This window comes from Meles meles, chromosome 7 (assembly GCF_922984935.1).
Source record: "Meles meles chromosome 7, mMelMel3.1 paternal haplotype, whole genome shotgun sequence".
Taxonomy (NCBI): Eukaryota; Metazoa; Chordata; class Mammalia; order Carnivora; family Mustelidae; genus Meles; species Meles meles.
The window spans coordinates 67,966,425-67,989,629 of NC_060072.1; the positions used below are offsets into that span (position 1 = coordinate 67,966,425).

General features: G+C 42.1%; 2 protein-coding genes and 1 long non-coding RNA gene across 9 annotated transcripts in view; 1 reads left to right on the forward strand and 2 right to left on the reverse strand.

Annotated features, from left to right (window-relative positions):
- Positions 1-7,956, reverse strand: part of ARNTL2 (aryl hydrocarbon receptor nuclear translocator like 2) — a 108,361-nt gene extending 100,405 nt beyond the window's left edge. For all 5 annotated transcript variants that reach the window (XM_046012251.1, XM_046012249.1, XM_046012248.1 and 2 more), the window contains exon 1: positions 7,737-7,956. In XM_046012251.1, coding sequence (XP_045868207.1) covers positions 7,737-7,767 — 31 coding nt within the window. In that variant the 5' untranslated portion in view covers positions 7,768-7,956. The remainder of the gene's footprint in view (positions 1-7,736) is intronic.
- A 105-nt stretch (positions 7,957-8,061) lies between these two features.
- Positions 8,062-11,344, forward strand: LOC123945913. Its single transcript, XR_006819532.1, has 3 exons — positions 8,062-8,179; positions 10,151-10,288; positions 11,158-11,344. It is a non-coding gene; the product is annotated as an uncharacterized LOC123945913 (long non-coding RNA).
- A 5,006-nt stretch (positions 11,345-16,350) lies between these two features.
- The window catches only part of STK38L (serine/threonine kinase 38 like), a 79,474-nt gene continuing 72,619 nt past the window's right edge, over positions 16,351-23,205 (reverse strand). For all 3 annotated transcript variants that reach the window (XM_046012767.1, XM_046012765.1, XM_046012766.1), the window contains 5 exons: positions 21,155-21,272; positions 20,609-20,732; positions 19,549-19,644; positions 17,284-17,375; positions 16,351-17,178 (listed from right to left, as the gene is read on the reverse strand). In XM_046012767.1, the coding sequence (XP_045868723.1) occupies positions 17,051-17,178; positions 17,284-17,375; positions 19,549-19,644; positions 20,609-20,732; positions 21,155-21,272 (558 nt within the window). In that variant the 3' untranslated portion in view covers positions 16,351-17,050. The remainder of the gene's footprint in view (positions 17,179-17,283; positions 17,376-19,548; positions 19,645-20,608; positions 20,733-21,154; positions 21,273-23,205) is intronic.

Here is a 23,205-nt window from a genome sequence, read left to right on the forward strand (position 1 = left end):
GTCTGAGAGCATGCCTGGAGCACACGGCCCTCCTGAGGGTGTATCAGCGATGAGGACAGTGGAACAACGCAGGAAAGGTCATTAGAAGTCCAGAGACCTGCTTCTCAGCAGGTTGTAATGAGAACAAATGAAACCATACTTATGATGCTTTTCAGATCAATGTGAAATGGATCTAAAGACAGAAGCAGCTCCTTTTTCAAGGAAGAAAAGATGAAAGAAAGAAAGAAGTGGTCCAGCTAAGAGCCACAAACCTGGCAGAACCTGGAACTCTGCTTTTTTTTTTTTTTTTTTTTTTAATCTGATTAGAAATGTGCCACAATTCTTCTTTGGAGGTGACACAGAAGCTCTGTTGCTGACCAGGGGCCAAAAAGAAGATGCATGGATCTTTCTTTCTGGAGGGGAGGCAAATCATTGTTTGTATACGGTGGGCTTTCTGGGTCCACAGCCTGTGCCGCACCCCAGGCAGGGCAGGGGAAGCCCTCCACAACACTAACAGCACAACTTCACTGGTCAATTCCTTTCCCATTTTTCCTATCCAATGCAAAAAACAAACAAACAAACAAAAAACTACCAGCAGTTCTCCCAAGCATGTCACTGATGACTTTCCATACCCATGTCTGTGCTCCGTCCTCAAAGATCCTCTTCTTCACCGCCTCCCCAAGAGCTCTCTACGTATCAATATTAAAGTTGACACCTTCTCTGCAAGTGAGTCCCTGCCCCCTGAACTAGACAGAATTTCTCCCAGCTTTGGGTGGGGAGGCTCACTCCTAACAGTTAGATCTTAACTATAGATCTTACTAGGTTCTATCTTGTCTTACACATATTTTGACTACTTTTGGCCTATTTATAAACTCCTGCATCTTTTTTCTGGCTTCTTCCATTTCTCCATCTTTGCTTGCTTAGTACAGTGGCATGCATTTAATGGATAGTTCATGAATGAACCAGACCTGTCCACACCTTAGACCAATTGTTCATTTAAAATCAACAAACTGGGGCCCTGCCTTCGGCTCAGGTCATGATCCCGGGTTCCTGGGATCGAGCCCTGCATTGGGCCCCCTGCTCAGCGGGAAGCCTGCTTCTCCATCTCCCACTCCCCCTGCTTGTGTTCCCTTTCTCACTGTGTCTGTGTCAAATAAATAAATAAATAAATAAAAATCTTTAAAAATACAAAAAATAAAATCAACGAACCTTCATTAGGCATTTCATTGGTACAAGGACTTGAAGATTGTAAAGATGAGTAAGAACCCTGCTCTCCTACGATGGGGACAGAGCTAAGAAACCTACCTAAATGACTTGTGGCAAGTGGGCCAAGTGTTTTAATGGGCGTGTGCGCGCACACACACACACACACACACACACACACAGTGAGAATAGAAGGGAAGAAGCATTTCTGTTGGGGAAGGAGAGCTTCTGGGAAGCTTCATGAAAAGAAGGGAAAATTCATCTACTGTGTGTCGGATTTCACTAAACAGTTTGTAATCATCTCATTTAATTCCCACATAAGCCTCCACGTTAGGCATTTTTTACTACCATTTTAAGGACAAGGAAATTGGGGTTCAGAGCAGTTTAAATAATTTGGCCAAGGTCACATAGCTATAAATAATGAAACTGGTGGTCACATTCCCAGTGACCTGGTTCTAAAGCTCATGCTCATTTCCCTAAACAGGCAAGTAAACATACAGTGACACCTGAGCTCAGCCTTCAAGACTACATAAGCCTTCTACAGCTTATCTGGAGGGAGGGCAGGAGGATTCCAGGAGTAGCCAAAAGCCGGAGCAACGCCTGAAGGTAGCAAAGTTTAAAACATACGGGGAGGGGCACCTGGGTGGCTCAGTGGGTTAAAGCCTCTGCCTTCGGCTCAGGTCATGATCCCAGGGTCCTGGGATGGAGCCCCACATCGGGCTCTCTGCTCCACAGGGAGCCTGCTTCCTCCTCTCTCTCTGCCTGCCTCTCTGCCTAGTTGTGATTTCTCTCTCTGCTCCACAGGGAGCCTGCTTCCTCCTCTCTCTCTGCCTGCCTCTCTGCCTAGTTGTGATTTCTCTCTGTCAAATAAATAAAATATTGAAAAAAAAAAAAGAAAAAAAAAAAACATACGGGGAAAGGCAGATTCCCTCACATAACAGACTATAGGACATACAAGGGAGACAAAATGGAGAGGTTTTGGAAGAGAAAGCCAGTGGATGATTTTCCATGTTCCCTGTGATATATTTGGAACAGACGGTAAAGTGTAATTTCTTATCTACTTAAAAAATAAATATTATAAGCAAAAAATTTTCTTTATAAGTAAAACATTTTGAATGCATTGGCAATTACTGTGTTATGGCAATAATCTTGACCTTCAATAATAAATATCCTGTAATGCAAACCATGTTGACTGGAAGAGTAATTCTCTCCATATTTCCTTCTCCTCCAAGCTTTTGATTTTATCTCTCTGTAAAGATATTATTTAGAGATTTAAACCACAAGATTAAAGACTAGAGAAACAAAATGCCAATAATGTACTTGGATAAATGACAAGTTTCCTATCATGCTAAACAACATTTAAGTATTTTCCTTTTTTTTTAAAGATATTATTTATTTATTTGACAGGCAGAGATCACAAGTAGGCAGAGAGACGGACAGAGAGAGGGGGAAACAGGCTCCCCGCTGAGCAGAGAGCCCGACACAGGACTCGATCCCAGGGCCCTGGGATCATGACCCAAGCTGAAGGCAGAGGCGTAACCCACTGAGCCACTCAGGCATCCCCATTTAGGTATTTTCAAATAAGAGTTTTAATATTATAAAACTGGACTGATTTAAATATTTTAAGACATTTTTTAAAAATTAGACTGGGAGACAAGAAAAGGGAGAGGGAGAGAAAGAATATTTTTATTTATTTATTTATTTATTTGACAGAGAGAAATCATAAGAGAGGCAGGTAGAGAGAGAGTAAGGGAAGCAGGCTCTCCGCCGAGCAGAGAGCCCGATGTGGGACTCAATCCCAGGACCCTGAGATCATGACCCGAGCTGAAGGCAGAGGCTTAACCCACTGAGCCATCCAGGCGCCCCGAGAGAAAGAATCTTAAGCAGGCTCCATACCCAGGGCAGAGCCCCACCCAGGGCTGGACCTCATGACCCTGAGATGATGACCTGAGCTGAAATCTAGAGTAGGATGCTTAACTGACTGAGCCACCCGGGCGCCCCTTAAAATATTTTAAATTTAAAAATTGGGGGTGGGAAGATGTGGTATATATACACAATGGAATACTATGCAGCCATCAAAAGAAATGAAATCTTGCCATTTGCGACGACGTGGATGGAACTAGAGCGTATCATGCTTAGTGAAATAAGTCAATCGGAGAAAGACAACTATCATATGATCTCCCTGATATGAGGACATGGAGAAGCAACATGGGGGGGTAGGGGGATAGGAGAAGAATAAATGAAACAAGATGGGATTGGGAGGGAGACAAACCATAAATGACTCTTAATCTCACAAAACAAACTGGGGGTTGCTGGGGGGAGGTGGGATTGGGAGAGGGGGAGCGGGCTATGGACATTGGGGAGGGGAGGCGAACCATAAGAGACTATGGACTCTGAAAAACAACCTGAGGGTTTTGAAGGGTCAGGGGTGGGAGGTTGGGGGAACAGGTGGTGGGTGATGGGGAGGGCACGTTTTGCATGGAGCACTGGGTGTTGTGCAAAAAGAATGAATACTGTTACGCTGAAAAAATAAATAAAAAGGGAAAAAAAAATTGGGGGTGGGAAGATATTATAGCCTAAAGTGATATAATTTAGATAGTATGTGTGAGGGACCAGTAAATGTGACTTCACATAAGTAAGAGAAGAAAATGGGGGTGGGGGGGACATAGCTATGCTTCATCAATTATTGGTAAATATCCCAAACTACTACAATGTACTGCAGAGAATATCTTCCACCTGTAGTCCCAGCACCAATAAGAGTTTAAATTGTAGCTTCTAAGTTCTCACAGCCTCCTGCCACAGAGAAGGAGGCAGGCACTGGGTGAGGCAGGCAGGGTACAGGAGGGCTGGGATTTGGGGGTGGGAGAAGCCACTCCAGGGAGCAGACCCACGGAAACCAGGACAGGAAATCACTGTCTCACAGAGCAGGCAGATGTCTCATCTCCTATACGGCACCTGCTCACTGAGTCCCCGGTAATGCTGATGACCATCCTGATGCTGACTCATGACCCAGATCCCAGGCACCTGCATCACTCAGCTGTCACGGTGGGAAACCGGAGGTCTTCAACTAAACGGGATAACTGAAACCGGGGCTACTAGGATGAGGTGTTACTACCTTATTGATGATTTCCTGAGCATTATGTAAAGGGAGAGACTTCGAAAGGATGCGATTATCAATGTTGACAACACAGAAAGAGGTCATGCTTTTTAGACCTATGGAGTATTGCCACAAGGAAAAAGGTCAAGTGAAATGTGCTTACTATACTGTACTTACCGTAAATATTTCAGCTCCCCCTATATATTTATTTATTTTGAGAGAGAAAGAGAGAGAATCTCAAACAGACTCGCCCCTGAGCATGGAGCCCTATGTGGAGCTGTCAGGTCCCAGAGATCGTGACCTGAACTATAATCAAGAGTCAGACGCTTAACCAACTGTGCCACCCAGGTGCCACTCCTTACCTATTTTAAACGTTAAATTACTTAAACTTTAATGGGCTGGCAGTCCCTCCGCTCCCTCTCTTCTCCCACCTCCATCCAGCCTCTTTCCCCTTCCCCCACTCACTCTTTTTCCCCCACCAACCCCTTGCCTGGCCCCTCTCTCATTTTCCTTCCCCTCCCCTTTAACCCCTTCCTCATTTCCCCATCTCTTTCCCTCATTTTCCACCTTCCTTCCATCTTGCTCTTTTACTCTCTCTCCCCTCTTCTCTCTTTACTCCACCCCTCTTCTCCCTCTTCCCTCTCCCTCCCCTTCCCAACCCTCCACTGCCTTCCCAAACCCGTGAAAAGCAGTTTCAGTCTGTCCTGGTTTATGTTGAGTAATGCATCTCAGGCTGAGACTTTGCCTAAGGATCCCAGCCAGAAGCAGTAGCTTGTGTAAAGTTGATTGGCACATGATTTTTTACTTCTGAGTCACAAAAGTGAATTTAAGCCACTATAGTTGCAGAACTACACCTCAGAAGAGCGGTCTGAGAACCTCGCAGGGGGAAACAAGCTACGGGAAAGAAAGGGAAGGTGAGAAAGCTGCCCCACAAATGCCAAGACCCAAACCATCTCTGGCAGTCAGTCCCGAGAATGTACTGCTCCTGCAAGACAGCCCTTCCCTGATTCCAAGGATTTTGGAATCATTTACCAGGAGGACACCCCGTCACTTAGCAGCTTGCTCAATCTTGGTGTTTACCATAAGCCTGTCAAAAAATTGAGCGGGCAATTACGTGAGGCAGCCGCGGTTTTGATGGCTATTCTCACAATCAGCCCTGAAGTTATTTTCAGCTGTGTAACCACCATGAGGTGGGTGGGGGGTAGGTTCTCCCCACCACCACTTTTAGATTTGTATTTTATTACCAGCCTCAATGTCAAACTGCCTAGGGAAAAGATATCTTCATGGATTTTGTGTAAGGAAAACATGGCCATGGATTCTGATATAGAGACCTGTTTTGTTGTGTTTTTTTCCCACTGGGGATAGGGGAACTTGTAACCATATATTTTTTTTCCACCCTTTAGGTAAAGAGGGTGGCTGAAGGTGCGCGCGTTGCTCATTAGCGCCACCTAGTGAGACAGGAAAGGAAGGAAATCAGCAAGGCCAGTAGCCACAGATTTTCACTGCAATTTTGTCACTCTGGCTTTGTTAACTCTGGGCCAACCTAACACCACCTACATCACAGGGCTTCTGTGACACTAAGGATGATATCCCTTATGAAATGCTTGGTACGCAATAGGACCTCAAGAAATGCTGGCCCTCCCAGCCCCCACTGAAACTTTGCTCCTTTTATCTAAGAAGGATTCATTTTAATCATTCCCAACTTCACATGTGGTAGTCAACTAGATAGCAATAAACGATTTGTTTGAAAACCTTAAAGTCCACAAGGCTCATGTGGTGAAAGCCACTCTGAATGAGTCGGACCATTTCCATATTTCTCTCTCTTTTTTCAAGATTTTACTTATTTGATAGAGAGCACAGGCAGGCAGAGTGGCAGGCAGAGGGACAGAGAGAAGCAGACCTCCCACTGAGCAGGGAGCAAGAGGCAAGGCCGGTTCCCAGGACCCTGGAATCATGACCTGAGCAGAAGGCAGCAGCTTAACGGACTGAACCACCCAGATGCCCCTCTTGTTTCTCGTTTTTCAAGTAGAGTCCAAACATTCTTTCAGTTTGGCCAATTTTTGACTTGTGTGGGATAACATTTTAACGAACCAGACAAGACTCGTTAATTTCAAAAAGCAAGTGGGAGCTGCAAGTTAATAACTGTATTAAGCTAATGTTTATGGAGCATTTGCGATTTATCCAGTAGTGGACTAAGCACTTTATTTGTACTTAAATGCATTTATACCTCGTTTAATCCTAACAATCCTATAAGACAGGTACTATAATTATCCCCACTTTACAGATGAAGAAACTAAGGCTAAGGTAAATAATCCCAGTAATAAACCCCACCACGTCTGAATTTAACACCATACATACTGCCCTCTCTTTGCAAAACAGTGCTTATTCACCTTTTTCTATCATCCAGAAAACGTGCACATACTCAAATGATAGAAATTTGGAAATCTCCCCCGATCCAAGTTCCCATAACTGTATTAGATTTTCAAAAGCACTCTTCTTATTGCTGTATTTCAGAGAATCAAAACTTCTCATCCTATTCCAAAAGGCAAGTGCAGATTTAATCAAAAGCTTCCCTGAAATTCGTCCAGTCTTCCTTCAGTTATTTCTTTTTTTCCTGCCTCCCTTTTGACTTAACAGATATTTTGTAACCGTTCCACAATTGCGACTAGTCCCCTGGAAGAGACAACAGAATGTCGCCAGTGTTTACTAGAGAGAGGAATAAGACAAAGCAACGCTTCCGACTCAATTCACAAAAACTCCACTAAAATAGAAAACATGCCCCTGATGGCTTTCCTAAAGCAGTAACGGTAAAGGACGAGAGCCTCCTCTCGCCCGCGGAGGGCTGTTGCGGTGCAATCTGGGTTTTCGAGTGAGAGCTGCGGCGGACCAGCGTCCACGCGCTCCCGCGCCCGCCTGCCCCCCCCCCACGACGCGGCAGTTTGGGAAACGGGTTACGGAGACTTGAGTATTTCCAGGACCGAGGCTACAGCTGGCAGAACCCGGGTTCCTTCCATGGCTGATGACAACTGCTTCACACATTAGAGGAAATCTAACAAGTCCACGCAACAGTCCCTGCAGACGACGAAGTGGGATCCCGGGGGTCGGCCGAGGGCGGCTGCTCCCCGTTTCAAGGGGGCTGGTCCCTCGCCAGCTCACCACCGCCAAAAGGTCCAGCCGGGGCCAAGAAATGAGGCCGCGGGCCCCAGGAAAGCCGGCTGCGAGCCCGGGGACTCCCCGCCTCCGCCTTCCCGGGAGGACCGCGAGGCGCCGCGCCGCACCTGTGCCCCCCGGCGACGACCTCGGTCCGGGAGCCAATCGTTGGCTGTGCGGGGTGGGGGGAGGAGAGCCCTCCGCACGCTGTGCCCGCCCCGCCGGCCGCTCGCCCCCAGCCCGGCCCGGGATGCTCCCGCGCGCGCGACCCCGCTCCCCACCTGGAGCCTCCCGCCCGCGGCCTCACCTCTAGCCGCAGCCTCCTGTTCCGCCGCCATCGCAGGAGCCACCCGGCCGGCTCCGCAGCCCCGGGGCTGGCGGCATCGAGAGCTCCGGGCCCGCCCTGCGCCGGCCCGGGAGCGGGGACGCGAGCGCTGGGGGAGCTGGGCCGCGCGTCTCGACGGTCACCCCCCGCGGCCCCTGGGCGCGCAGCCGGCGCCGACTCGCAGCCCGGCCGCCCGGGACCGGCCTGCCGCGGGGCTCCCAGGCGGGGAAAGGCACCCGGCGCGGGGCGGAGTCACGGCGGCCCCGCCCCCGCCCCCTGCGGCTGGAGGCACCGCGGGGAACGGCGGGCGAGGCAGCACCTTGAGGCTTCTCGGAAAGCGGCTTTTAAAACAGGTTTCCACATCACTTTAAGGATTCGTTGTGTACATGTTCCGTGGGTTGGAGTTGTTTCCGTTGGGGGGAAAGGTAAAGGATGAATGGAGATCTTTGCAAGGTGGGGACGCTGGGGGAGGGAGGAGCTGGAAGAGAAACTTCGCGGGTCCACGGAAGGGCGAGGGAGGGGCTTCGCTGCAGAGACAGGGGTGCGAAGTGACAGAGAAGGGGTCACTGAGGAAGCTGTTTTGGCTTCTGCCACCGTTGGGTAAATCCAGAAGCAACATCCTCTGGGGATCAATACACACACACACAACCCCCCCACCCCTGCCCCGTGCGGGATCAGCGGCTTCTCTCCCCGCCCACTGGTCCCTCGCCCCGTTCCTTGCTTACAGTTTGGCCAGTAGAAGAAGGTAGTGGAGGAAAGGAACAGCAGAGAGAATACGAAATCTTTGCATCAACTCGCCCAAATCTATTAATTTTCCTACCATGACTCTTCGTTATAGCGTCTTAAACTAGCTGCCCATGTGTTCTGAGCGCCACTTCGGGCCAAACCTGGGCAAGGGGATTGGAACAGCGTTCCTGGGCAGAAATAAGCATGTTCAGGGGAAACTGCTGCCCTCTGAAGTGGGGATGGCAATTTTACCAGCTGGAGGTGGAAGGAGGTGCTGAGAACTGTGGCTGCGCTCAGTAATGCACACCAAGGCACTTCCCTTTTCAACACCACTCTTGACACCTCTCGATCCCAGCTTTGACTTGGAGCTCTACCTGAAATCCACCAACTCCAGCGGCAGCTCAAAAATAAAAATTCCACAGACAGCCTGGCAGCTAGTCTTTAATTGGGGGTAGGTTTCCCTGAATATGTCCAAACCTGGCTTTCCAGGTAAATGTGCACCGTTTGGGGATGGTTGACCAAGTGAGGAGGCATTCTAAGACCTCAGCATGTATTAAATGTCACCTTTCTGGTGAAGCAGTACCCTGGTTAAAATGCAGAGTACACACTTTGTATATATGTATAGGGGCTCAGAGATGAGCACTGGGGCCAGGATCACTTAATGGGTGGGAGAAGCCAGACTGTTAAAACCAGATCTTCTTGGGCGTTCATACCACGGTATCCAGTAGGCTTTCTGGTGAATCACTGCAGTCCTCATTTCTTAGAAATGATGATTCACTTCCACTCAAGCCTGAAAGCCAAAGAAAAGGAATCCAGTACCTAAATATGATAGGAGGAAGTAATGCTCAAGGAGAAGAGGCCACAGGGTTCTCCGGGGGCAAGTCAATTTCATAGCTTAACATGCACTCCCCCTTAATGTTCAAGTTTAAATCTTACTTGCTACTTTTTCTTTATGCTCTGGAGCTTTCCATTCTAGGACATTTTTTTTTAAGAGTAGTTATAGTATGCCTAGTAGGATAAAACAGATAGAAAACCAGTATCCTGAGAGATGGATAGGAAGGTAATCTCTCATTTACAGGTAGTGATTTTCTAACATTTTCTCCTTGGGCAAAATGTAACAAGTGATTTGAAACATAACTTGCAGAACACATGATCTATTTCCTTCTGCTCAATCCCCTTTTCTCACCACAGGCCCAGGGACAGTGTTGCTCTTCAGGAATCATTGCTAATCCCAGGGTGATCTTAGTTTCCTAATTTTGCTTCACTGCCAAGTACATAGGCAAGAACAGTACTGGAATCAATATCCACTGCCTCAAAACTATAAATTCCTATACTTGTCAACCTCCTGCTGAGATTGTAACAATGTAATTTGGTTTGAGGGTTCCTTAAGACCACTTACATATTTTAGTTGGTGGGGGAGGGGGAATCTACCTGCTTCAGAATGATACTGTTTCGAATCGAAGATTCAAAGATACTGTTTCCAATGATGCATTAAAAAAAAAAGAAAGAAAGAAAAAAACCCACCCCTCAATGAGCTCCTGGCTGGAGAAAATAACTAAATTATTTATATTTAAAACTACCTTTTCTTCCCTGCCACTGTCCTTTTACCCCCACCCCCAGCATTCTATGGAGGGTCCATACTGGGGACGATTCTTGTTTTTGCTAAGCAGATTGATGAGTGGGAGCACAGCTGGGAGAAACAGAAAGGCCAAATGTGTTTAGAGGAGTAGGCGGACCTGTCGTAGGCGTCTGGTACGGGGAAGATCAGCTTGAGCTTGGCTTATGAAGGAGTGGAGAATGCAGAGAAGGTAAGTCCAGGAGCGTATACTCATGAGAGAGAGGAAAGAGGTGGCAGCTGCCACAGGGAGTGGAAATTTGAGAAAGATCTTTTAAAAGGGTATTAAAGGAACTTCACTGGGTAATGCAAACCCTCTTACATTATTTCCCTGGAAAATAACAACTTTAGTAAAGCTACATCCCTTTTCAATGCTTTTGGAGTTGATTTATGTTTTTATTAAAAATGAGAACATTTTGAGATCAGCTTTAGATGGAAAGTAGGGCTGCCCACAACAAAATGCAGTTATTTAATTCACTTGTTCACACGTATTTATAGAGTGCCTACCGTGTGCCAGGCGTTGCTGTAAGCACGGACTTGTACTTCACCTGCTGTGCTCCCGTCACTTTATATAGATGTTCTCACAGCAATTGATGGGGTGGGTATTATTTCATTTGGGAAAAGTCCAGCCAGTGTCTTTCTCTCCTCAGCTCCGCCATACCCCAAGTTGGATGTTCATGATAATGTACAGAATTTCAGACTCACCCCTAGAGATTCTGAGTTAGTAGTTCTCAGTCCCTACTTCAAACCAGCACCCTAGTTGATTTTGAGACATTTTAAGTACTCTAGAAAATACTGCTTCAACTTGCCAAAAATCACGTTTCCTAAGCCTAGGTTGTTGTGGGGGTAAGCTGGGTATTTCTGCTAGCCAGAGGTCGGAAGTAGCCATAAACTGAAATTCTGAGAAAAATACAGAAAGGAACATAGGACAAGCCTGAGGGAATGGCTGTGCAGTCATCTCTTTATATATGGAGTTATTGTTTAATGTTATTTTCCCCTTAGAGATGATATTTGTGTATGTGTTATAAGTGTCAAAAGCTGAAGTGATTTTTACTTTTGCAGGTTTGGGACACTCTTGAAACAAGTATGTATCCCAGATCCTCTTGAGTCCTCCTCATATGTATGGAATTGGACAGGAGTGATCTTCAAGTTCTGTTCAAGTTTATCTCACCCAAGAGGACAAGAAAGGCAAAGGACAAGTCTCCCTTTCATGTTATGGGTTTTGCCCTTTGGTAGAGACTTAAAAGTCATCCTGTGTTGGAGCACCTGGGTGACTCAGTCAGTTAAGCATCCAACTCTTGGTTTTGGCTCAGGTCATGATCTCAGGGTTGTGAGATTGAGCCCCGCATTGGGCTCTGCATTCAGTGGGGAATCGCTTGAGATTCTCCTTCTCCCTCTGCCCTATCTGTGCCCCCTACCCTGCATCTTCTCTGTCTCAAAATAAATAATCTTAAAAAAAAGTCATCCTCTGTTTAAGGGTTTGGTAAGGAACATCTTAATATGAACAGTAGAGTAATTCCAAGATAAAATCGTGGTAGTTAGCATCTTGCCTGAGAAATGTTTGGATTTCTATTAGTCAAAGCCCATGTGCTCAAGTTAGACAAACAGTTGAGCCAATGAATAAGTAGGCGACCCCACTTCTGGCTGGATCTTGGAGAAATAAATCGATGAGGATCTCTATTGCTGGCATGATAGCAGTGTGGGGAGATGGACCAATGAAGCAATGATTAGGAGCTGGGAGGGATGGCAAAAGCACTAAAACGGACCAAACCCTGGTCATTGGGCCATACATCTATTCTGTTTGTATGAGGTCCAGAGATACAACCCTGCTTTTGGTTCTCCAAAGGGCAAGAAAAGTAGGATTACAGTGGCTGGGCCATGGTTGGGCACAGTGGTACTTAGTACTCCTGCTTTCGGTGGGCCAGGAAAGACGTTAATGGATCAGCCTTCAGCTCAAACATAGCAATGGGAGAACCAGCAAGAAAATCCAGGTACAGTGGCTTAAGGTAAGAACCATTGCTACAAAAATGTGTAGCACCCTTTTGATTACCTTGGAGCTTTTTAAAAGAAAGCCAACTGGTCCTGGTATCAGGTGGCCAATGTGCTTTAAAAGGTAAGCCTCCACCTAGTACCAGGGATGTGAATCCTGATTTTTAAGTCCGTCCCAGGCCAGGTACTGTTGTAGGAATGGATGTATGACATAATCATGGCCAATAAAATGTGGAGGTTAATTTGCTTAGAATGCTTCTAGAAGACATCTTCCTTGATTTTAAAAAAGAGGGTGCACAAGCAGTAGTTTCTAGGGACTTACATGTTGTAGAAAGACTTCATGCTTAGAGTCTCTGTAGCCATTTAGCCCCTCTGAAAAACAAGAGGAGGGACAAAGCTAATGCTTGGAAGATGACAAAAGTAGTACAATGGAAAGAACCTGTGTTCTTGATGTTGCTTTTGAGATGTGAAGTTGACCACCCGGGAAGCTCACTATCTCGTATCTTCATGTCCTATAAGATAATCATTTTCCTCATTGCCAAAGCCATCTTGCCTTGTGTCTTCTGACACTTGCAGTCTAAAGTACCCAAAGTGACAAATCTGTCACTAGCTCCCCACGTATTTTTCTGCGGTCTAGAAGCACATGAGGTAATTTGTCACGGAAGCACGCTGTCTGATGTGGGGGGATACAGCAGCATTGGACTTGGGTTCAAGAGCAATTTATTACCTGTGTCTGGGTAAGTCACACTCAGCCTCATGTTCATCATCTGTAAAATGAGGGTAATTATGTTTATTTCAGAGCAATAGTAATATCCAAAATGAATAATGTAAGTTAAAGCATTTTGTATGCAAATAGAAGTTCTTTTTATCAGAAGATGCTCTTGAAAGAAGATGCACTTTCCAAGTTTGCTCCAATGTCCAAATTTTCACAATCGGTGCTTTCACTGTTTTTGTCTTAACAATGGCATTATTGAAATGATGTAAGTCAGGAACAGTGAGGAGCACAATTAGGATGAGCAGGATTCTGACTGGCCCCCTCTGCGCTTGGTGGAAAGAGTAGCATGACTGCTTATCAGTGTCTTCCACTGGACAGGACACAATGGTATCTGTGTGCAAACCTAGGCCACTCGCATCACTAGTTTCCATGCTATTCTGAGGCATTTTAAATTTAATTTTGAGGTATTTTCAATTTCCGGTTGCTTGCAAATTGATTTTGGCTTGGTGGGGTAGTTATATACAAACCTGTACAACTATCTTGATTATTTAAACATAGTACAATTGAAACTTCAAATATTGTGTTCTTGACGTGATATTTAAGTGTGATGGTTGCATATATTTACAGGAGAGTCTTTCTTGCGTTTTGGATAACACCTGTCTCAAAACTTGAAAATAAAACCAAAACATCTCACCAACAGAAGTATTATAAACATAGTTTTTATTCTTTTCTTACCTTCAATGAAAAAGGCCTCATGTCACCAAAACATTTTTTTGAAACTCGGTAACTAAACACAGCACTTGACAGCCTGATGATCATTTTTCTAGACAACTGCTGAATAATTTATATTGCTTTTTAAAAAATAACTAAGAACTATTTTTATTACTTCATTTCTGCTTAAAGTGGCAATGTGCCCTCACATTAGATTTTTTCATAAAAATCTAAAATATATCTAGTAGTCCCAAGTGTTTCATATTTATGTTTGTTCTAAGTGTTTCATTAAAACTTTTCAGAAATAAGTGCACTTCTAAAGAGAAAATATATGTTAAATAAAGACGAGAGGAAATAGTCATGGTTATAGCAAAACAGTTGTTCTGAATATTCTGAAACTTAACACCTCAGAGCGAATGTGATTTAGTTGCTAGGGGACTTCTCTCCTGCTTAAAATCTCAACTCATTAATTTATAGATCATCAAAAGATGGATAGCTGGTTCTTCTACCAGTAGATATGGTTTGACTGTCTAAAGGTTTTCTACAATAAAACCTCAAAAATTAATGAACTTAAAAAATTTTTACATTTACTGATTTACACAAAGATATACAGATGTTTTAAAAACAGAAGTAGTATGACATTATAGAAATAAATGAAACCCTATCTTCAGACTTAGCAACCAAAGGAAGTTTACAGTTTTCCACATGTTATTTTTCATTCAGCTATTAGCTTATTAAAATCAGCCATATATTTCATTCAGAAAAGGTATTCCTTGTTTTCAGCTAGCACTATGCTTCAATAAATTTAAACTATGTTAGTAAGAAAAGCATAAAAGTAAAATAACATAACTTGCTTTAATACAAAGGTTTTTTTAATAAAAAAAGTTGAAGTCTACATTAAATCAGGAAATCAATAAATCTGAATTATACAAGCTTTCTATATACTTAGAAAAACCAAAAACACACAGTTTATAATAAAACTCTTTAATTCAAAATAGAGTCTAATTTAAAGAAAATGTCATTATGCCCAGTTGATTAGATAGGGTTTTGTCATTTAAATTAAATGGTTCACCTGAAACATGGTAAGTGTATAGTAGAGGAAATTCGATCTTGAGGGTACTTTGCAAATTACCTAGCTAATTTGCATCATGACTCAAATTCTTAGCTTCCAAAGGGCAGACACAGTCTTTAATTGCTTTTAGATAGGCACTTAAGAAATGCTTGTGACGAGGAGGAAACCCCAAAGATTGTGAATCACTCTGTTAACTCCAGAGAAAAATGAGACTCTAAGCAAAGTCAATTTTCCAGAACTGCTCTTCCACTGCCAAGAAATCATAATTATTTCCAAGTTCTTCCTGCTAATAAAAATGAGGGAGATGGAAAACAACATGCTCTTCTCTTATTTGATTAAAAAGCAAACAGGTAATTCAGTTCCATTCTAGGAAAGCCCCCTCCACGGTCAACTTGAATTATTAATGACATTTTTCTATGCTAGAATAGTTACCATATTACAACTAGAGAATGATGCAGTTTCCTCCTGTCTTACTCATTCATTATTACACAAGCAAAACAGTCAGTCTTTTTTAAAAGGTGGGGGGGATGCGGTGGGGTGAGAAAAATCTCATAAAACTGAGTAGCAGTTACAATTTTTTTAAAGTTAGAGGGAGTTATAATTAGAAGAACCAGAGCTGGTCAAATTGAGATAACCCTAGAATTTTAATAGTTCTCTCTCCTACATACTCAGCCACATGATCCAAATGAGAAAAATGGAAATGAACGATTAGATGATCATATAATAAGTACCAAACAATTACTAGAAAGAAAGAATGGAAAGAAGGAAAGAGAGAGAACGGGGGGGAGAAAAACCAACCAACCAACCAACGAACCAACCAGCATGGCCTTGTTGAAATATCGTGGAGCTACCTAGCAGCAGCATTTATAAAAGCTTCTGTAGATTTGCATAATGATCCTGTGCAGTTCTTCCCCATTAAGAAGAACATAGCTACAAATAAACCATCACTTTTGATTTTGATCACAGATCATGGTTACAATTGTATCAATTAACAGTTAAGAGAAACATTAGGCCATTCTTTGATAAAGTATTGTTCCTTAACTAGTGCTTATAAAGCCAAAACCTCAGAGAGTCATTTTAGAATAAAATGTTGAGCTAAAAAGCATGACTTAATTCTTCGGGAAAGAGCTAAAGAATGTGATGCTGACATCATCTTCTCCCCTATCCTCCTCACAACCTCACCAGCGCCCCTCCCCCCCCACCTGCATTTACTTCCTTAATTCCACGTAGGTTAACCATAGTGATGTAGCTGAACATGAACAATATTGCCCTTGAATAGGCTGAGCACTATCAAAGATCTGTCATATCTGAATATGGCATTCCCACAGGAAAGGAAAATTCTCCTCAGTTGTGAACTGTTCAGGATCTTTGGTACATTTGGAGTGTAAGAAAATAATGGCACAATAATACAAGTACTATCAGAGGAAAGATTTTCACCAAACAAAAGAAAAGTTAACCGGCCATGATATGTAACAACTTTCTAGAAAACCAAAGTAGATAGCTCTTTGTTCTCTACAAGTCCATTTCCATGATCAGAAGTTTGACATTTAAAAAAATAGTTTAATAAAAATACACCAGTTCTACAAGCAGCCTTCATGGTCATTTCTTAAATTCAACTCACCATAATCAAATCAAAATAATGCCATGTCCTCTTGTTAAAAAAGAAGTCCTTTTGTCACAAGAAAAGCAACTTTACATTTTATATAATACAGTACATCTCCCTATGAGTATACAGACTACATATATAAAGGTCATCAGTATTTCTGAATGCAAAGTAAATATATTAGTGGAGTGCTTGAGTGAAGGTGTTAAACTTCCTCTTGAGTATAAACTTGTCACTCCCGACTGTGCAGTTTGTGAAATAACATGATGATAAGTTCTATTTTTTAAATAACCAGTGTATTTCCTTTTTAAAATTTCTTAAAACCATTACAGAAATTGTCTTCATGTCTGTTCATTCTATAGACGTCCAAACCAATAGGGCAAGTATTCTAACACCGACTCTGGAAGATGGCTTTTTTTGATTATCTAGACCCATAAGATTTGCAGTAAAACAGCAATACTGCAGTGTTACCTACAGATTAGCCTATGTTGCTTTAAATGATATGTTTCTCCTGAATTGATCAGAGGTGTTACAGTACAAAGCCACAGCACACACAGGCAGAATGGACCTTAATACGCGTGTAGGCAGTGCAGTTACAAAGGGACGTACATTTCTTTTATTCCAGTACCTTCGTATAATAAAGTTAACAAAAATAATAAAATATTTAAAAAAAACCCAAAAGCCAGCTGGCACTGCCAACCAATTCCTGTAGTAGTCTTAGAAATCCTAATCCTGTAGAATTTCCTCTTGTAGTCATAAGCACCACCGTCTTCGGGAGTATTTCAGTGTATTGTTATCTACGCCAAGCAAGCCTGGTGATGCAGCTACCTGAGTTCTCTTGGTTGTGGGCGAACGTGATCTTTATTCATAATTTTCCAGCTTTCATGTAGGTGGGGATAGAGCCGCGCTGAGTCAACCCTTCAAACCTTTTATAGGTATAATTGAGAAAAACCCAGTCTTTGGATTTGTAGTCCGGTTCTGTGGTGTTTGGCACTAGGAAAGATGGGAAAATTAACCAAGAGCAAAGGAATTTCATTAGTGACCCTGTCGGCATCTTTACAGACCGTGAAGTGTTAGTTTTGTCATAGATTATCTTACCTGGTTGTAAAATATCAGATTCAGGAAAGTCATCGAAATTTGAAGTATCATCAATGCTTTTGATTTCTATAGGGATTGCTGCTGGCCTTTCCCTATAAAAAAAGGATCAAGTAGTAGCATGGCAAACTTTCTTTAACTCTTTGTTTTCCAAAAACAGTTCTACTTGCAAATTCTGCTTCCTGTTCTATAGATAATAGAAGAGCCAAGAGAATTTATTGTGGACTTGAAACCTGTGAAGTGGATGTCATAGTTGAGTGTAATATTTTCTGAAAACATGACCATTTACTTGAATTTTTATTTCTTTGTACCCAGACTTTCTCATGCTGTTTTGTTTAAAGTGGAAAAATAAGAGCTAATGAAAGGGAATGTAGAACAGAAGAGATTTTGTTCAAACAATTTAATAATTACATAATGTATGCTGGCTATTGTGGGTACTGGATTCTAGCTAAACAATTCAGGAATAGAATTCTTCTACTAAAGGATCCAGAGATTAAAAGTCATTTGGGGAATGTCTGGCTGGCTCAGTAGAGTGTGTGACTCTTGGTCTCAGGTTCATGAGTTCAAGCCCCACACTGGGTTTAGAGATTACTTTAAAAAATAAAGATACTTGGAAAAACAAAAAGCGCTTTGGGAAATTAAGGGGGGCAAAGAGACTACACATTTGCAATAAAATCTAAATCTAAAACTTTCTGCCATATAAATATTAAGGGAATCAGGGAGATTAGGTTAAAAAAACCAGTCATGAAAGTATCTTACCATGCTAACAATGTTTAAAAATAGAAATAGTTCGAAGAAGCTATCCATTTTTATGGCTTCTATTTTTTTCAACAAATACTTAACTGGATGTATTACGGGAGAAGTGAACAAAGCCAGTTACCTAAAGTCCTGAGTATTCTTTGCAGAATCATTCCAATTTCTTTATACTTAATGTGATAACTTAATAAATGTATATTACTTTATGTTAAGAACCAGAGACTGGTGTCGCTAACTAGCAGCGTGACCTTAGGCAGGCAACTCCTTGCTCTGTGACTATTTCCTTACTATCAAAGCAAGAGATTGCACTAATGGGCTCTAAGCGTCCTTCCAACTGTGAAGCGGGGAATCCTCATTCTGGTCAGTGAGATGAGGTATACAGTGTAATGCAGCGTATCAGTTAAGAACCAGGACACCCAGGGGTCCAATTCTAGTTAGAAATTCTAGCTGGATTATTTACTGGCCGTGGCACTGCAGGCAAATTACCTCTCTGTGCTTTAGTTTCCTCATTTGTAAAAGAGACATAATAATGTTACCTATTTTATAAGGTTTATGATGAGGATAAGACAAAAAATGCACATGAAGTCCTCAGAACAGTGCTGGACATAACAGTAAGTGGTCCAAACAAAGGAGTTGTTATTACAGCAGGTCGAGTGCCTGGCACACTGGGAGTTCCCGTGAAGATGTGCCTGGAGCCAGTGACACATTAGCTGTCTCGAGGGAGGGGCAGATGCTGGCCAGGCAGGGCAGGAGTGGCGACAGGAACAAGCAGAGAGAGAGGAGCATTTCAGGCAGAATGAAGAGCAAAGGGCAAAGTCCTGGTATGAGAGGAGCAGAACTACCCTTGGAGATGCCACTGGGACCGATGAGGGTGGAGCCACACCCCACAGTCCTGAAAGCAGTACCTCAGCCTTAATTTTATTCGAGGTGCAAAGGGAAGGAAGAAAAGGGCATGATCAGTGATATGTTTCGGAAGTCTCACTGTGTGGAGAGCAGCTCAGAACTACTGAAGGTACTCTGGCCACAAACTGAATTAAAGGCCGATGCTTACAATTAACAACTGCAAGCAAATTCTTAAAAGTTACTTGCATCATTTCACTTTTCTCACAGTGTTTAAAAAAAGGGACTGTGTCTTCTTATAACTTCATAAAGAAGATGGTATATTAGAGAAAGGAGCAATATACAGCATGACAGAATAGGAAAAAATGAGGGGTTATTGTGTGAAATAAAACTACATCCCTGTCGTGTGGACATCAGCTTGCATCCCGTAACTCTGAATATAAAAACCGAAACAGGTGCGCAGTAGGTGGTTTCCCCTTTACAGGGGCATTCATTAAAACCAGTCATTTAGCTATAGTCTTGCTTACGTAGTCCAGAGAACACTGGCTTAATAACACTGTAACAGCAGTGAGTATTTAGCAGAGTCAGAGACAAACTGATTGCTAAAGCTAGTAAAAACAAACAAACAAACGTTTTATTTAGATCTCTCCCGTTGGAAGCCTATGAGCGTACCTGATGTGCCCCCAGTCTACACCTTCAAAAAAAGGATGACTTTTTATTTCTTCTACTCCACTATTTCCAATTCTGTTTTCAGAATCAATACAAAATCTAGAAAATGGAAACAGAAATAATCATATGCAAATTACATATACAGTGCCCTATTTGCATTTTTTCCCAAACATTTCGTTTTTTCCCTCTGTTTACCGAAGTCAGCTCTGTTTCTTGTGGGAAATGTGGGAGAGAACAGAAGTCCTCTGTAATTGCACTGTACAGAGAGAACCACTGTAAACAGCTTGAAGCCATTTCCTTTTAGTCTTTTATTATAATTTTTAAAAATATGTGTTAGTACAGTAGTTACTGTTTTAGGGTGATTCTTTTCATTTAATATACTGAGAAAACTTCCCAAAGTCATTATATATTTTTCTTTAACTTCATATTCTAAAATTTGCTTGTGGAAATATTAGTTTATTTAGCCAGTCCACTCTTGTTGAACATTTAGTTTTCAATATTTCATTACTAAAAACATCATGATAAAGTCTCCCTACATCTTTACACACATCAAATTATCTGCATAAGCAAAATTCCTAGAATTACTGGGTCAATGGTCATATACAGTTTAAAGATTTTTGATAATATGCTATTAATTAGCTGTTCTCATAGGTTGTCCCAATTTCTATTCCTTGCAGCCATTCACAATAATACCAAACTTCATTTTAGTTGAGAAACAGAATGGAACCCTTTGCTTAGAAACAATTTCATATACAGACTTGTGATAGGCACTGCTACTAGCGATTTTTTTCTCTTTAACGAAATAGGTCTTTGCGTACCAACAGGAGTGGCCTTTGAAATGATACAAGACACCGTTCCTCTTCTTAACTCTTACTTTTACTGCATGCTTCCTTTTAATTGTTTGCAGTTTTTAAAAAACACATTTTCTTTATTGATCTCTTTGACTGTAGAGATCAGTAGTGGTCCTTTTCCTCCCACAAGAATAAAATGGCCAATTCAATCTTTTTAGGTACCTGTGAAGTTTCAAAATACCATAAACTCCTCTAGGGATTTAAGCACTAACCTAAGAATTAAGTCCTTGGCTTTCTCAGATATAGGTACTTCTGGAGGAAATACCAAAGTTTCTTTCCAGTTCATCACTTTTCTATACGTTTCTTGAGGAGTTTCAGAACAGAAAGGTGGATATCCTGCATATGAGAGAAAATACAAGTTTTATCATCTTTAATAATCAAATATGCTCTACCTACTGTATATGTGTCACAGGGGAAAAAAATAGAAGTGCTCTATTCAGCAAAAAAAAAAGAAAGTCACCATTCATCAATTTATAATAAAATTTCTAATAAAGGCAATAAAATAAAGGATTCAAAGCATCACCCCCTTTATCCCAAAGTCCATGTAGCTGCAATTTTGACACATGGGAGTTCTGGTTAAATACCCTGTTCCTGAATCGCTACAGAGCTCACTGGTATTTATCATTATTGACACTGGGGGATGTCAAGGAGTTCAGACATTTTAGCCCATGATATCTGTAATATGTTCCATCCGTGGCACTCATGGAAATTTCTGTAGTATATATATAGTATATATGTAAACAAATGATAAGACATACCTATTAGCATTTCATACATAATCACCCCCAAAGACCACCAGTCACACAGCTTGTTGTAACCAGTCTGCATGAATACTTCCGGAGCAATGTAATCTGGTGTCCCAACTGTGGAATATGCCTGCAAAGGAAGAGCTTATCAAACCAGCATTCTTAAATATTCGTTAAAAGATCTGAGTATCGCTTTTTATTGGAAAAGCAATACAGCAGTTAATTTTGCATTTAATACTTGTTTCGCACGTTTATCACGAGAAAGCTTAGTGACAGGTACTGAATCAGATAATATGTTATTTAAGATATGATTTCTGGCTGCCTACCACCCCCTCTCCAAGAAGCTCAACTAAATTATTTATATATTTAGCCCTAAATCCTATGAAAATTAATGGAAGGACAGCTCACAAAAGTGGACTGGGGATGCTAGAAGGGGGAGCTATGCTGCTGTACTCCTCACTGTCAATTACAGACCCCATCAGAGGAATCACGAACAGGCAAAGAATCACCTATTGTGGGCCCCAACAGGGAAAGATGTACACTGCGTCTCCTGTGCAAAAGCAGCTACCCTGCAACTCAGCCAAGGAGAGACCTTCACCACCCTCAACTCCTGCTTTGCTCCAGTGAACTCTTGTTCAAAACAGCCCCTTTCGAATCCTCCTTCTTCTCTTAAAATACAAGTTCTCTTCTTTGTTTGTTGGAGTTGCCAATGGTTTTGCTACAGCTTGCCTGTCCCAAATTGCGATTCTCTGTTATTCCCAAATAAATCCACTTTTGCTGGCACAATAATTGTTTCATTTTTAAGGTTACCCATCCATTTCAAAAAGAATAAAGAGGCTGAACCCAGTGGGCTGGGGTCCACCACTCACTACTAATGTGAGTTCTTGGACAGACGACTCAAGCACTCTGAACCTCGGCTGCTGCTTACAGGAAACTGCAGTAATCATACACAGTTGACAGGAGGATGAAACAAGAAAAGGAATGTGTTTTGGAAACTACAACCTGCTGTATATATAAACATCATGTATTTTCATGATAAACCTAATTCCAGGGCACTGCTTATCCATCAGAAAGCAATGGAGTGTTTCATTCTTAATTCATATAAAATCTTACAAAAACGATTTCTTTAAGGTAGTTGTTCTCAATTAAGGGCAGTTATGCCAGGGACCATTTGAAAATGTGTGCCAGTAGATTTCGTCATTTCAAGGACCTGAGGGTGGTGGGGGGTGGGGGTGGGGATGGTTGCTGATGGGCATTTAGTTGGCAGGGGGGATACAAGATCCAAAGGATTTTCCTGCCCAAAACACTAAGAGTCCCCTCTACTTCTCCCTTGGTAAATAAACATTGATAGAAGTCATGATAATGGCCACAAGAATATAAAACACGACAGCAGGAATCACCCGTGAATACTCTGTTAAGTCGAATTCCCACCATACTTTTAAGCAGTATTCACTTTTCCCCTTAAAAGCAGGAAATACTGCAATTCTTCTCTCGGTGGTAAAATCCAATCTGAAAGTGGCACATTTAAAAGTAGAAGGAAGTTTCTGTCATGAATTCATAGCTCCATAGTTTTAAAATTCTTTTTTTCTAACTTTTAAAAACACTGAAATGTTTTATGAGCACAGGAAGCTTATAGTTAATTACTTGGGCCACTGACAGAATGAGTTTGATCAAGCAAAGTCTTATTATTTGGTTTGAGAGGGTACTGGACTATTATCTTCCAGTCTATTAACCTCACCCAATACTCAGAGGGAATGCTGAATTAATTTCCCTTTCATCACTTGGTTGACTTTCACAAATATTTATAGAGTGTCTGTATGTGCCGGGCGTACAAGAGATCAGGAAAACAAAGTCAAAAGGCACATTCCTAACCCTGAGAATGTGCATGGACCTAATTAATAGGATAAAGGAAAGAGGAAAATGGGCAAACAATTCTTATAATTGCTAAGTAATAAAGGAGAAACAGTGTGGGCAGAAGTAGTTTTATTCCACTTCCATTTAAAGAGAAATTAAGTTTATCTGTGGTAAAGTCTGCTTTCTAATTTTATTTTATCTGTTTTATC